The sequence below is a fragment of the Sorghum bicolor genome, chromosome 3 (genome assembly GCF_000003195.3).
Source record: "Sorghum bicolor cultivar BTx623 chromosome 3, Sorghum_bicolor_NCBIv3, whole genome shotgun sequence".
Lineage (NCBI taxonomy): Eukaryota > Viridiplantae > Streptophyta > Magnoliopsida > Poales > Poaceae > Sorghum > Sorghum bicolor.
In genome coordinates, this window is record NC_012872.2 from 31,564,146 (window position 1) to 31,579,500 (window position 15,355).

At 53.3% G+C, this 15,355-nt stretch overlaps 1 protein-coding gene across 5 annotated transcripts in view; it reads left to right on the forward strand.

The window, feature by feature from the left end:
* LOC8069573 (piezo-type mechanosensitive ion channel homolog) overlaps nucleotides 1–15,355 on the forward strand; it is a 62,589-nt gene that overhangs the window by 29,778 nt on the left and 17,456 nt on the right. For 3 of the 5 annotated variants that reach the window (XR_002450837.1, XR_002450839.1, XM_021455505.1), the window contains exons 11-13: nucleotides 1,789–1,917; nucleotides 2,615–2,788; nucleotides 9,344–9,580. Coding sequence is in view for 1 of the 5 variants with exons in the window: in XM_021455505.1 (XP_021311180.1) it covers nucleotides 1,789–1,917; nucleotides 2,615–2,788; nucleotides 9,344–9,580 (540 nt within the window). In the remaining 4 variants the exon portion in view is untranslated. Of the gene's footprint in view, nucleotides 1–1,788; nucleotides 1,923–2,614; nucleotides 2,789–9,343; nucleotides 9,581–15,355 lie in introns of all 5 variants that reach the window. The other 2 variants (XR_002450840.1, XR_002450838.1) reach the window with 2 other exon arrangements.

A 15,355-nucleotide genomic window follows, 5' to 3' on the forward strand; every position in this document is an offset into this window, starting at 1 on the left:
GTAGGAGGGCGACTCGGGCTCGAGGACGACCGGGACGAGGAGGCGTATGTTCTGGACGCCCCCTGCCTGGTAGTAGAGCTGCACCTCGTGGGGCTCGGCCGGATCGTGCCAGACGATCGGAGCCGATCCCGAGGACGTGGTCCCGACGTCAGGCGAGGTCGGAAGGCCGAGGAACTGCTCGGCGTCGCCGATCTGGTGGGCCAAGTCGTCGGCCGCGTCGCGCTTGCGCTCCCAAGCGAGAGCGGCCTCACGCACGCGGGCCCGGCCTCCGCAGCCGCAGCACGAGCAGTGGCGAGAGCGGTGATGAGGGTGGAGTCCGTACGATCCATCACGGGCGGCGGAGGCGGTGCAGGGAAGGGGGCCGCGCCCATAGCTGCACGCGGGCCGGCAGCAAGCCCCCTGGACAGGGCGCCCCTGGCCGTGAGCAGCGCCCTGGGCAGAGTGGCCGCGTCCAGGGGCATGCCGAGGTCTGCAGCAATGGCGGCAGCCGCTCCCCGGGCATAGGCTGCTGCGGTGGCGTCGTCGTTCGCGCCCAGGTGGAGCGTAGGTGCGTCCGTGACGTCCTCCGCGGGATCTGCGCGCGCCCCGTCCGCTTCTCCCGCAGGCGCTCGGTCCACTCGAGCCGCACGTGCTGCAGCCGCGCGCGCCGCCGCGTCCGCGTGCGCCGCTGCCTCCGCGCGCGCCGCGGCGTCCGCAGCATCCGCCGGCTCCGTGCCCGCGACGGTCGCCAGGAGAAGAGGAGGGCGGGCCGCGCCCGCTGGCAGGGGAGGTCGGTGCTGGCCACCCGCGCGGCGGCGGCGGCTTGGGCCCAGGTTGGGTAGGGGAGCGCAGGAAACTGCTGGAAGAGGAGGGGGAGGAGGCTCCCGGCCTACCATGGCAGCGGCGGCGGCGCCCGGCTGCTTGCCTGGAGGCGGCTGGGAGGAGGAGGAGGAGGAAAGCCTAGGCTGATACCATGTTAGAATTAGGGTTTCATTAATTGGGCTAACCCTATCCAGGGTGGCCATATAATTAGGGATACATGGGCCTCATGGGCCTAGCCTCATGGGCCTAATACTCATATACTCTAACATCCTGCAATCAAATTGTCATGATTGCATGATTGTTCCCCAAAGAAACAATTTTTTTCTCAAACACACTGGAGAGTTGTGCATCATTTCATTAAGATGAAGAGAGTGTACATAGAGTACAAGGAGAGAAGCATCCCCAAACAAACAAAAGCACGCGCGCCCACACACACACAGTAACACAAAAAGAAAAACACAGCCCACACCTCGCCCTCTGGCTCTGAGAAAGAAAACATGACCAGGACTACCAGAGGGCAAGATCAGCTGCTCTAAGTCCAAGACTGATCAGAAGCTCCTGTAGTCTCTTTGCATCAGCCGAACACCATAAGAAACATTCATTTGCAATGATCTGTAGCACCAACATAATATTTGGTCTTGCTCCATAAAAGACACATGCATTCTGGTGTTTCCAGATCTCCCAGGCCAATGAAACAAATTGAACCAATGATTCTTCAAGTTCAACTCGAATCCAATAACATAAAATTATTCATGTTGTTTCTCTTGGCTCTGTAGCTTGGCAAGACTTCATGAGGCTATTTCTACATTTTTAGGCGAGTCTGAAAGTTACCTCAGTAGTATGTTATAATATTCCTTTTTGTGAATTTTGAGTTTACTTCAAACAGATTGCACAGGAGCTCCAGTGCCCTATGTTTGGTATTGCAAACGTTTTTGTTATTGTGTGATATGATTAGTGTTCTGATTTCTTGTGGCCTGTTCTTTCCAGAGAAGGAAGATACAATGGTTCTGATTGTAGCAACACTAGCATGGGGTCTACGAAAACTTTCACGTGCAATTACTTTAACATTACTCTTTCTACTTGTGATGAAACGAGGATTTATTCATGCTGTATACAGTATGGTGAAACATTCCTTCTCTATGTTGTCTTTTTAAATTCGTTTCACTATTTTTATTTTGTCCTATAAATTGTGAAAAGATTTATCCTTTATGAATTTACTCATTTCATCTTAAAATGTTACATTTTTTGATTTATTTTTACATGTTCTATTCTGAGTGGCTACTGGAATGCATACGACATATATTTCAACTATGATATCTCCATAGCAGAGGCTCTTAGGGCTAGTTTGGAACCACTAACCCCCTCGGGATCCTGGATTTCTCCCGGGGCCAGCAATCCACAGACTTGCCATTTCATTTAGCTGCTTAATTCTCCATGGGAGGCTTTCCATCCCTGGGTTTGCCTCCCCCAAAGGCCCTTATTCCAAACTAGTCCTAATGTTTATTTTTATCCCAGCCCTTAACTGCAACTTGTAAGCTGTAGGCTCTGGGCATGCAAATATTCCTGTTCTTCTAATACTTATTAGCACTTCGATGTCCCTTTGTATTATTATTCTAACCTGTATGTATCCACTCATTCGAGTTTACCTAGTCAGTCATGCAAATGGAGCAATGTTCTGCTTTGTTTCATTTATTTATGTTAGTAGTTGGTTCCTTTATCTTATTAAATCACTTTGTGGGCTCTAAAATTTATTCTTTTACCTTCATACTATCCTAGACCTGTACCATTTCTAACTAGCATATTTCTGTCTCAGTGTGCTTTTTCTTGGTGTTTCTGGTGAATCATTCAATCGACAAGAGACTCCGCCAGATCTTAGTATTATTTTGTGAGGTTCATTTTTCGATACTGTACATTCTCCAGCTTGATCTAGTGTCCAGTGCTCTGGAGCGCAGTGGTTCATTAACAATGGAGGTACTCTCACAGTTAGGTGCGCATTCTTTTTTTCCCTTATCTATTTGTATGTAGAGGTACCCTTGTTTGTCATTTATGTCATAAATGACAACTGAGTGCTCTTAAAAAGTCAAAAGCTGCTCAGGTGGATCGTTGGATGAGGCACGGTAAGGCAGTGCACACCTCTCTTTTTTTCTTGAACATACATGAGAGCTTTGTATCATTATATGAAGGAAAAAAGTGGTAAGAACCCTTGCACACACAGCCACACATATGTTACATAACTCACCCTTGATTGGAAATTTGGAATTAAAGGAACAACCTCAACCTTAATTCAGACCAATCCTAGCCTCCTCGGGGTGCATGGGCCAAGCGACAAAGCTCCAGCTAGACTGTTACCGTCCACCCTCTACCAATCTTTGGCAGGAGAGGTGTAGAGAGGAATAGAATGGAGGGAATCGCCACACACCCATTGTGGGTGGGGAGCCTTTCATATATATAGCCAATAGGCATGCATGGAAGTTACATACATGGGAAGCTACTCCCTGTACAAGGTTGCCATGGAGGAAGGCATTCTTCACGTCGAGCTGACGTATTGGCCAGTCTCGAGACGCAACAATGCTGAGGACGGTGTGGATCGTGGCCGGCTTGACGACTGGGCTGAATGTCTCGTCGTAGTCGACGCCGGCCTCTTGAGAGAAGCCGCGAACAACCCAGCGCGGCTTGTGCCGGGCGAGGGAGCCGTTGGAGTGGAGCTTGTGTTTGAACAGCCACTTGCCAGTGACAATGTTCACACTAGGTGGCCGAGGTACAAGGCGCGAAGTGCCGTTGTCGATCAGCGCCTTGTACTCTTCTGCCATCGTAGCGCGCCAATTGGGATCGGTGAGGGCGCTGCGATAGTTTGTCGGGGTGGGTGAGGCGACGGAGGCGGTGAAGCCGAAGCGCTGGACTTGGCGGAGGGAGCCGGTCTGTGAGCGCGTCACAGGCCGGGTTGCTGGAGCAGGTGGCGGTGCTGGTGGTGCCGCCGGTTCTGCTGGGGGAGCAGCAGGGGCCACGGAGGCAGCCGGAGCGGCAGCCTCGGTGGTCGGCGATGCCAGAGGCCGGGCTCGGCCGCTGAAGACGATGCTGAAGCGCTGGCCGCCCAGCTGTTGCCCGCCCGCAGGAGCAGCCGGCGGTGGCCCGCCTGTGGAAGGAGCAGCCGGCTGCCCCTGGCCGCCCGGCTGTGGCCTGCCCGCAGGAGGGGCAGCTGGAGTGTGCCCGCCCGCAGGGGTGGCCAAGGGGCTGAGCTGTAGTATGGCCGGGTCTAGGAGCGCCAGAAGCATATCCTCGCTGCTGTTAGCGAGCGACGGAGGAGTGCTCGCTGGTGTCGTCGAGGACAGTCCCTGCATGAGAAAGTCAAGTGACAACGACATGGAAGCCGGCGATGGTGTTGCCGAGAATGGAAACACAGACTCGTTGAAAATGACATGACGGGAGATGATAATGCGGTGAGTGGCCATGTCAACGCAGCGGTAGCCCTTGTGGGAGGATGGGTATCCGAGGAAGACACAAGGTGCGGACCGAGGGGCGAGTTTGTGGGGTGTTGTGGCAGTAAGGTTTGGATAGTAGAGACACCCGAAGACGCGAAGGGAGGAGTAATCTGGGAGGGTGCCGTGAAGGATTTGGTGATGTATTTGGTTGCGGATGGAGGAGGATGGGCGCCTGTTGAGGAGGAAGGTGGCTGTTGAGAGGCCCTTAGCCCAGTAGGGAGGTGGCATGGACGCATGGAGGAGCATGGTGCGGATGGTGGTGTTGGTGGTGCGGAGCATGCGTTCAGCCTTGCTGTTTTGTGGTGAGGTATAAGGGCAGGAAAGTCGTAGGGTGATCCCATGGGCAGCGAGGAAAGAAGTGGTGGCGTGATTAACAAACTCGGTTCCATTATCTACTTGAAAGGATTTAGGTGTGGTGCCAAACTGTGTCTGAGCGTATGATATAAACTCAACAATGTGGCGGTGCACCTCAGATTTGTGGCGAAGCCAAAAGGGCCAGCACTAATGGGAAAAATCATCTAGGAGGACAAGATAATATTTGAAACCAGAGGTGCTAAGCACAGGGGATGTCCACACATCACAGTGAAGTAAATCAAAAGGAGCATTGGTTATAGAAGTGGAGTGACTAAAGGGGAGTCGCACATGTTTGCCAAGTTGATAGGCATGGCAGAGGCATGTTGAGCTCTTATTGAAGGAAATGACCGACATACTCCGTATAGTGGCGAGGCTGGATGGACCGGGGTGGCCGAGGCGGTGGTGCCACAGGGACGACGTGGTGACGAGGCTGCAGGAGTGAGCTGATGTGGAGGGGTAGGTGTAGAGGTCGCCACCACTATTGCAGCGAAGAGTCACGCGCCCCGTCTGTTGGTCCTTGACAGAAAAGCCACAAGCGTCAAATTCAATTGAACAAGCATTGTCACGGGTGAATTGACGAACAGAAAGGAGGTTGCGCACCAGAGCAGGGGCTACCAGAACATTGTTAAGGCGAAAAATAGAGTTTAGGGGAGAGAGTGTGGATGTGCCACTGCAGGTGACAGGGATGGTGGTGCCATTGCCAACTGTAATGCCGGAGGGAGGAGGGGGGAGACGGCAGAGGAGTATACCATCCGACGACGACATGTGAGCTGTGGCGCCGGTGTCGAAGACCTAGGGAGAAGACCCCTGGAGGGACATCTGGTTCAGGGCGGCGACGAGGCCGGCCTGATCCCAGCCACCATGCTGCTGCGGGGATGGTGTGGTGTCGGACAATTGGGCGGGGGGCGAACGCAGTGTGCGCCTGGGCCTGAGGGAAGGCGCCGAGGACCCTAGGGTCGCGCCAGGCTGGGTTTGTTGCCGGCGGCTGCGGGCGCCAGGGCTGCTGGCGCACCCCGGTGGTCTTGGGAGGGTAGCAGTACTAGGGGGTCGCCGGGGCAGGCGACCTGTGCCCGCCACTGTTGTTTGAGCCGCCGCCACCCTTGCCCTTCTTCCAGCGACCATTGTCGCCGCCTTGACCGCCGCCGTTGCTAGAACCGCCGCGGTAGCCGCCTTGATGACCAGCGATGGGGCCGCCGCCGGTGGTGCTGGAGAGGGTGCGGCAGCCTGTACCGGACGCAGCGTGAAACGCTGTCTGGGCCGCAACGGTGCCCTCATTGGCGTGGCGGAGCTCCTTCAGCACGAACTTCTCGCGAGTGGTGGTGAAGTCCGGCGGTGGGTGCGAGTTGGCGATGTTGTCAGCGGTGCCGGTGAAGCGGGGGTTGAAGCCGCGGAGGAAGTTGAGGACGAGCTCCGAGTCGGTGATGGTGCGACCGACATCGCGGAGCACGTCGGCGGTGGCCTTCATCCGCTGCGCGTAGTCGTTGATGGAGGAATCACCTACGTCTTGGAGTGAAACTCATGACCCAGGAAGATGGCACGCGGAGCCTTGTTGGCCTCGAAGATGCGCCTGATGGCGACCTAGAGCTCGCACGCAGTTTGGTTCGGCGACGCAGCCAGGCCGATGATGCCCGGCCCGACAGAACCGAGGGTTCGGCGGGGCTGGCCTCCTCCGTGCCGTCGACGTGTGGAAGGAGACCGAATTTCCCGCAGATAGAGGTGAAGAACTGTTCCCACTGATTGAAGTTGGGCTTGATCAGTTCAAGGGTCACCGGGATGTGGTTTTTGACGTTGATCGAACACGGCAGGAGCAGGGATGGTGCTCATGTTGCTCGAGGAGCTAGGGCCAGAATCGGTCATGGCGACCTGGGTGGGGGGGGGCAGCGCAGCAGGGAGGGCTGGTGCGGTGGGAGTTTGGGAGAGGACCTAAAGATAGCCTGGTACCATGTAGAGAGGAATAGAATGGAGGGAATCACCGCACACCCATTTTGGGTGGGGATCCTTTCATATATATAGCCAATAGGCATGCATGGAAGTTATATACATGGGAAGCTATTCCCTGTACAAGGAAACAATCCTAGGCTATAAATAGAAACAATCCTAGGCTATACATGGCAGCTAGCCTATCTAGGGGATTGCCAATCAATCTCTAATCAATCCAATCAATCTCTAACTGATCCTGCTATATACATATCCTAATAATCGGGGAACATGTGCAAAGATGATGCCTCCAAGGTCAGTCCACAGACATTATTGTCCAACCTCTACCAACCCACCCTTGAGTGTGACCGTAACCTGGCAATGCCATGCGTAGAGCTTGCCCATCCTAGAAGCTGGACATCTGTGATAAAAGTGGGTGTCCACCTTCCTCGCTTGGTGATGAAAGTGAGACAGGCAACAACTGAGGATTGGTCGTCCAACGCGGGGCGAAGGAAGTCGGTGGCACGCTGCATCCATAGTTGACACGCAGCAACTGAGGATTGGAACTGCCTTATGAAGGTGAAGCTGAAGGCTCATGGCTTCTGGGGATGCAATCGAGTATGGTGATGCTGATTGCATGGAGGATCACATGGTTCTCTGACTCCATCCTCTCTCCTGTGCCCCTGGAGATGACCCACACGATGATGGTGAAGAAGATGGCCAAAGAGGCGATCAAGTCCATCCATGTTGGTTCGGAGCGCGCATGCAACTCTTCGCTGCAATGGAGTTGCTCTCATTCCGTGATGACGTGCATATTGATGACTTTTTGCTCCACCTAACGGGGATGATGAGCTCCCTCAACCACTAGCAGGAACATCAGCGAGCAGTGTGCGGATGAGAAGCCCTTGCTCGTTGTCCCCAATTAGTACACCTTGCTCGACATGGCGGACCTCTTAATTGAAGCGGTGACTGGGTGGCTAAAGGTGATCAACGACGAGATGCAGCGACATCAGCCCCAGATCAGCCGATCCTCTTTGGCAGCAAACTCTACTTCATCAAGATGCAAACTCTACGCTGCATGTTCAGAAGTGCTCTGGTGTCCCCTTCCAGTCTTAACATCCTTGAGAGCAGGCTGGTATGGCCGTGTGCTTGCTGTGTCCACACTTATTGACATCAATCCGAAGATGTCCACCACAGATGGCGCCCCTATTCCTAGCAGATCTGTCTTCGTATGCACGATCCGTAGGAGCCTCATCTTAGTGCCCTCAAACGCATTTTGTGTTATATTTGTGGCACTCTCCACTTGGGCTCCTTTGCACTACCGTGCAGACTGAGCTAGTGGCTTACTCCGATGCTAATTGTGCTGGCTGCATGGATACTCGCAAATCCACTTTTTGCTATGCAGTCTTCCTTGGCGACAATCTAGTCTCTTCGTCCTCCCATGCGCTTGAATACAGATTCGTGCTCCAGTGTGGAAGCTGAATACAGGGCTGGCCAATGGCGTTGCTGAAGCCACCCAGCTTCTGATGGATAAGTCTCTGTTGGCTGGTTGTGGGCTGCAGTAGGCAGCACATGGTTCTTGTGTAGGACAGCATCCTTGACTGCTTTTAGGACAGCAGTTAGCATCTGTAGGACAGCATCTTGACTGCTTTTAGGACAGCAGTTAGCATCTGTAGGACAGCATCTTGGCATATGCTGGCTAGTTAGTAGCCCTATAAATATGTATCCCCAGCATTGTGTGAGAAATAAACCCAGAAAATTGCTCCAATTCTATGTGCTATCCTCTCAATGCGAGTAAGGATCCTGCTCACACCTAGAGTAAGGATCCAGCGACTAACAGCTTCGCCAGGTCGCCGAATTACTTTGGTGTATTATGATAACATCATCGCTATCTACATGTCGACGAACCCAGTACAAAATCAGCATCAATGCAACAAGCACATCGAGGTTGATCTCCACTTCGTCCATGATTGGGTAGTGCTTAATGATATTCGTGTTTCCATATGCCCACGGTCGTCATCTTGCTTTCATCCGGGGATCCGGACCAGCATGAGGTTACCCCCTTCTTCAATGTTGAGGAGGGAAGCCACTCTGATGCAGCTCGGCCCATGAACCAGTAACGATTGGCTAGGAGGCGCCGGATCTGGTCGCAAAGGCATTAGATCTAGCCACCCCGGGGCTGAATGGCAGCTGCTTCAGGGAGCTTAGGATCCAACCATGACTACCACAATGAGAGAAGAGGAAGATCCTCGCTGCCACCTTCATCACCACTGCACGGGGCCCTGTTGACTGAGATGGTGAGGAGGGGGTTAGACGGGGTCTGCATGAGTCGCCCGAGAGGACAATGCAGGCATTGGTTTTGCTGCATCTATAACCTATAACTGACCACATTATCAGAAGCTATGTGAGGTGCAATTTATGAATAACTGGAGATTCAGTGGTTATTAGCCAATTATTATTATTGTTTTTTTGCGAATTACACAAAAAACGACGAGGCAGCAATAGTGACCAGCATCATGCTCTCGCGCATGAGTTTACTGCAAAAATGATCATTTAAATTCCACTGGTTCTTAAATGTATATGTAACAGATTGCACATTAGTATTTATAGGCATGTCTTTTCTGGATTGTTCACTCTAATCATTTTATTTGTCTGTTTGTTATTTATCCTTGTAATCAGGTGATTATATGTGCTCTATGCTGAACCATGGATATAACATTGAGATGCTATTAAGTGTATAATCAATTCACCATCCTTGTACATTCTAATCTGTTCCCTGATACATCTTGCAGGTCTCTCAAATAATGCTACAACAAAGGACTTCATAGAGATAGGCTCAATAGTGTGCTTCTGTGCTGTACATAGCCATGGTTTTAAGATGCTTTTTTCATTATCAGCGGTTCTTCGGCATACACCTTGTCCACCTGTTGGATTCACTATTCTAAAGGCTGGTTTGAACAAGTCAGTTCTACTGTCAGTTTATAGCTCACAAAACTCGCGAGACGGTGAAGACCGCCGCAATTCACATGGTATAACCTCATTGTTGTAAACATTTTGGAATTTTTATTTATAAATTAATGCATGTAAAAGGTATAAGCCCTCAACAGGACACCCAGGACACACTCACCGACACAAACACAGTAGTATGTGCTGCTGAATAGCTTACAGCTTTTCTTTTTTATTCTGTATTTATACACATTAGAGAGCTACAGATATGGCTGTGATAGCCTCCTAGTTAATGAAGAAAATTACTACCATATAATCAGCCTTACTATTTTACTTAACTACCATCTTAAATCCTGCTAACACTAATGACACACAACATTATTTGCTAACATGTAATATGTGGGATTAAAGTTCCACAAATATTACCCTTTGGCCATTAATCCTGAAATGGATGGTGAAATTCTCCCTGTAGTGCTAATTTTAATAGTATGATAGTGTAAAGATGTAGAGAAACACCGCACACCCTAACCAGGGGGGTGACCTTCATTATATAGCCAGGAAGGCTTGCAGTACATCTACAAGTTACAATGTGGTACTAATACAAGTCAGGCTAGGTGTACAAGGCCAATGGGCCGTAAGCCCAATATGGGCTGTTATAATTATATTCTAACACCCTCCCTCAGTCTAAATGGGAGTATCACGAACACAAAGACTGGACCTAAAAAAGTCAGTGAATGTACCTTTGGTCATAATGTCCGCGAAGACGATAGAACATGGAGCACTCGAACCTGTCCCAAAGCAAACTTCCCACGGACGAAGTGAATATCTATCTCAATATGCTTCGTGTGACGATGATGAACTAGATTCTGGGCCATGTAGGTAGCACTGACATTATCACAGTAGACGATCGTCGTCGATGAGATGGGTGCATGGAGCTCCTGAAGTAACTGAGGATGCCAACAAGTCTCAGCCACAGCGTGCGCAACAACACGATACTCAGCCGCCGCCCTCGAACGAGAGACCGTAGTCTGTCGTTTGGAGGACCAAGAGACTAAGTTGTCGCTGAGAAAGACACAGTAGCCTGAAGTGGAGCGCCGAGAGTCTAGACAACCAACCCAATCAGCATCAGAGTAGGCGGTCAAACTGGTGATGCTGCCTGTCCCGATGTGAAGCTCGGTGGACAGGGTGCCCTTGACATACCGCAGAACACGCTTGAGCATTGCAAGGTGAGGCTCTCGCGGGTCGTGCACGAAGAGGTAAACCTGCTGAACTGCATAGGCGAGGTCCGGACGAGTCATCGTGAGGTGCTGTAGTGCACCGGCGAGGCTGCAGTACTGAGTGGCATCCGACACCGGTGCGCCGTCCGTAGCAGAGAGCTTGGCATGTGTGTCAATAGGAGTTGCCGTAGAGTGACACTCAGCCATGCCGGCGCGCTGGAGTAGGTCCATAGCATACTGGCGCTGAGACAGGAAGAGGCCATCCACAGAACGCGTGACAGAGATCCTGAGGAAATGATGAAGATCCCCGAGATCTGTCACAGCGAACCCAGAGTCAAGGAGCTCGGTGAGGCGTCGAAGAAGCGAGGTCGACGAGGTTGTCAGGATGGTGTCGTCGACGTAGAGCAGCAAGTAGGCGATGCCGGCACCCACTTTGTAAACAAAGAGGGACGGATCGGAGGTCGAAGCAGTGAAGCCAGACCGCTGGACGAAGCCGGAGAAGCACTGGTGCCGCACCCTGGGTGCCTACTTGAGTCCGTACAAGGACTTCTGCAGGAGACAGACGTGGTCAGGAGCCGCCGGGTCGATGAAACCGGGCTGCTGCTGGCAGTAGACTGTCTCGTTCAGATGGCCGTGATGAAAGGTGGTCTTCACGTCCAGCTGATGTATCGGCCAGGAGCGAGAGGCGGCGATTGTGAGGACGACCCTGATGGTAGCCGGTTTGACAATCGGGCTGAACGTCTCGTCGTAGTCGATGCCGTACTGCTGCGAGAAGCCACGAACGACCCATCTGGCTTTATGACGAGCCAGAGAGCCGTCAGCATGATACTTGTGCTTAAAGACCCATTTGCCGGTGTTGACGTTGGCACGAGGCGATCGAGGGACGAGGCGCCATGTGTCATTGTCGATGAGCGCCTTGTTTTCGTCGGCCATCCCCTGGGGCAGCCTGTAGGCCGCACCATACCACAGGATGGCCGGGTCCAGCCCGATAGGATCGCTGGTGTCCTCCAAGAGCGGCGTGTGCCCAGCCAAGGTGGACGGAGCAGGCGCCGAAAGTATATCCTGTATCAAAAAATCAAGTGAATCCGGTCGAGGCTTGGAGGCCGCAAACAGAAAGTGAGTCTCATCAAAAATGACGTGACGCGAGATGATAATCTTGCGGTTGGACAGGTCGAGACACTGATAGCCCTTCTGTGAATGAGGGTAACCGAGGAAGACACATGCCGTGGAACGAGGAGACAATTTGTGGTGAGTCGTGGCACTTAGGTTAGGGTAGCATAGGCAGCCAAAAATCCTTAGAATGGAGTAGTCTGGCATCTTGTGATGAAGAAGGTGATAGGGTATACCGTTGTTTTTGGATGAGGACGGCTGCCGATTCGTGAGGAACACGACGGTGGAGAGAGCTTCGGCCCAATAAGGGGGAGGCATGGCGGCATGAATCAGTAGTGTGCGAACAACGTTGTTCAAGGTGCGAAGCATACGCTCGGCCTTGCCATTCTGAGCAGATGTATAGGGACACGAAGTGCGGAGTAGGATGCCGCGGCCAGCCAAGAAGGCAGCAGTGGCATTGTTGAGGGACTCGGTGCCATTATCTGCCTGAAAACAACGCAAAGGTAAACTGAATTGGGTGTGAGCATAAGCAGCAAACTAAACAATATGATCATGAACCTCAGACTTGTGCCGAAGCAGAAACGTCCAGCAATAATGTGTATAATCATCTACTAACACAAGATAGTATTTAAACCCAGAAATACTCGCAACTGGAGAGGTCCAGACATCACAATGAAAAAGTTCAAAAGGTGCTGATGTACTAGACACTGAACTAGCAAAGGGCAGCCTAACATGTTTACCGAGCTGGCAAGCATGACAAATGCGGCGAGCTGCTTTATTACACTGAATAGCTGAAAGTTTATTTAGAGTAGCGATGGCAGCGGGTGCTGGATGACCAAGGCGGGAGTGCCACAACTCTAGGGGGACGTCAGCGACATGACAGCGAGGAGGCATGTGATGTGGGATGGTGTAGAGGTCCCCGTTGCTATTGCACCGAAGGAGGACCGTCTTGGTCTTGAGATCCTTAACAGAAAAACCAGAAGCGTCAAACTCAATAGAACAGTTATTGTCGCGAGTAAGCTGTCGAACAGATAACAGATTACGGGTGAGTTGTGGAGCAACAAGAACATTATCAAGATAAAAGGGACGATCAGCTATTTGTAAAGGAGATGTGCCACGACTAAGAATAGGAATAGTTTGCCCGTTGCCAACCGTGATGGAGGACGGTGGTGACGGAAGGCGGGAAAGGAGTATACCGTCGTTGGAGGACATGTGGGATGTCGCTCCGCTGTCCATGCCCATGGATCGCCATCTGGTTGAGGGCGGTGATTAGGCCCGCCTGATCCCAAGACCCGTACGCCGGAGGGGCCGAAAACTGAGGCGGTGCGAAGGCGGTGTGCGCCTGGTGCGTAGGCAGAGGCGGAGGTTGAGGCAGAGGTGGTGGAGTAGGCGTTGATGGCGCTCCCCACTGCGGCGGCTGCTGCTGAGGAGGCCACTGGGCGGCCCAAGGGTTGTAGCAAACCCAGGGGCCGACCGGCTGAGGGGCCTGACGTCCGCCGGAGAAACCCTGTGGAGCGCCATGCTGCTGCTGGGCGCCCTGCTGCTGCTGCTAGTTGCGTCCGTTGCCACCCCGCCCCTTGCCCTTCCCTCCCTTGCCTTTGCCATTGCCTCCACGATTTGACGTCGGGGAGGAAGTGGACCTGCAGGATGGGGAGGTACAGGAGGAGACAGTGGACGCAGCAGGGGCTGAAGCGGAGGTCTCCTTGCCTTCGTTGCCAAGGCGAAGGCGAAGTTCCTTGACGCGAAGCATGTTGGTGGCAGCCTTGAAGTCGGGCAGCGGCGTTGTGTTGTCGATGATGTCGGCGGTGTTGGCGAAGTGAGCGTTGAGGCCACGTAGCAGATTGAGCACAAGTTGCCCCAGGGAGATGGTGTGGCCGACTTCCCGAAGGGCATCAGCGGTGTGCTTCGTCCACTGGGCGTAGGCATCGACGGAGAGATCGCCCTGGGACATGCTGTGGAATTCCTACCCGAGAACGACAGCGCGAGACTCCTTGTTCGCTTGGAACAGGGCTTCGACGGAGACGAACAAGGCACGCGCATCCTGATCAGGTTCCATGGCGCGGTCGAGAACCTGATCATCGATGGAGCCGTACATCCAGCCACGGATACAAGCATCAGGGTGAGACCACGTGGGGTCAGCCGGCCGCGCGTCCTCCGTGCCATCGATGTGACCGAGCAGCCCGTACTTGGCGTAGAGAGCGGTGAAGAACGCCTTCCACTTGGAGAAGTTGGGGCACTCGAGGCTGAGGGCGATCTGGACGTGCTGCTTCACGTTGACAGAGGCGTAGGCAATGGAAGGGAGGAGCGACAACGTCCCCCAGCGCGCTAGCTGTCTGGGCACCAACGGCGCTAGAGATGGTGGAAGAAGCCGACGACGAAGTCGACATGATGATCGCGGCTTGTAGACGACGGCCCTGGTGAGGCGCGCGGCCTGGAGCGGCGACCTGGGGGGAGGGGGCGGCCTGGGAGGCGCGTGGCCTGGGCTGCGGCGGACTGCGGCAACCTGGGGGGGCGGCGGCCTGGGAGGCGCGGCCTGGGCTGCGGCGTGGGGAGCGGCGGCCTGAGGGGCGCGCGACCTGGAGGCGGCGCCCCGGAGCGGTGGTGACGCCCTAGGGCGCAGAGGAGGCGGAAGTAGGGAAGGAAACCTAGGATTGGGGCCCTAAACTTGTGATACCATGTAAAGATGTAGAGAAACACCGCAAACCCTAATCAGGGGGGGTGACCATTATATAGCCAGGAAGGCTTGCAGTACATCTACAAGTTACAATGTGGTACTAATACAAGTCGGACTAGGAGTACAAGGCCAATGGGCCGTAAGCCCAATATGGGCTGTTATAATTATATTCTAACAGATAGGATGTCTCTGGGCGTGTTGTACTCTGAGTTCTCTTATTCTTATTGCAATGATTAGTCTGTGTGTGTATGGGGTGTGTTTTTATCTCTGTTGTACTCTGAGCAATGTTTTCATGGTGTTGCTTAATCGACGCTTAGGCGTCGCTTAAGCGCCAAGGCGCTGCATGCAAGATGCCACAGCAGACGACTCGCCTTAGCTTCCACACCAGTGAGCGGGAGAGTGGGAGGGAGAGAGCGGGCACGCAGGAGATTCCACACCCGTGAAAGGGAGAGCGTGAGGAGAACAAGAAGCCGCAGCTCGCCTGTGCGGGCTGCGGCCATCTTCCCCAATCGGTGCTGGCCTGCAATATCCTACAACATCCCGCAAGCAGAGCAGCACAATTGGTCATCTGGAGGAGAGAGGGAAGCAAGAGACAGAGAGGGGCGGAGGCGGAGTGGTAGTGGAGGAGGGAGGGAGGGAGGCTACAGGCATATATGGGCTGCCTGGTGGGCTGGGCCAGGCTACTGCTTGCTCCTTCTCCTTTCTTTTTCATTTTTCCTTTTCGTTTTTCTTAAATATCTACTGCTTTAAGCTGCTTTTTAAAGTTTTCCTTAAGCTGTTAAGGCGTCGCCTCGCCTCATGCCTTAGTCGCTTAAGCGTAAGGCAGTAGTCAGTCGCCACCCCTCGCCTTACTGCCT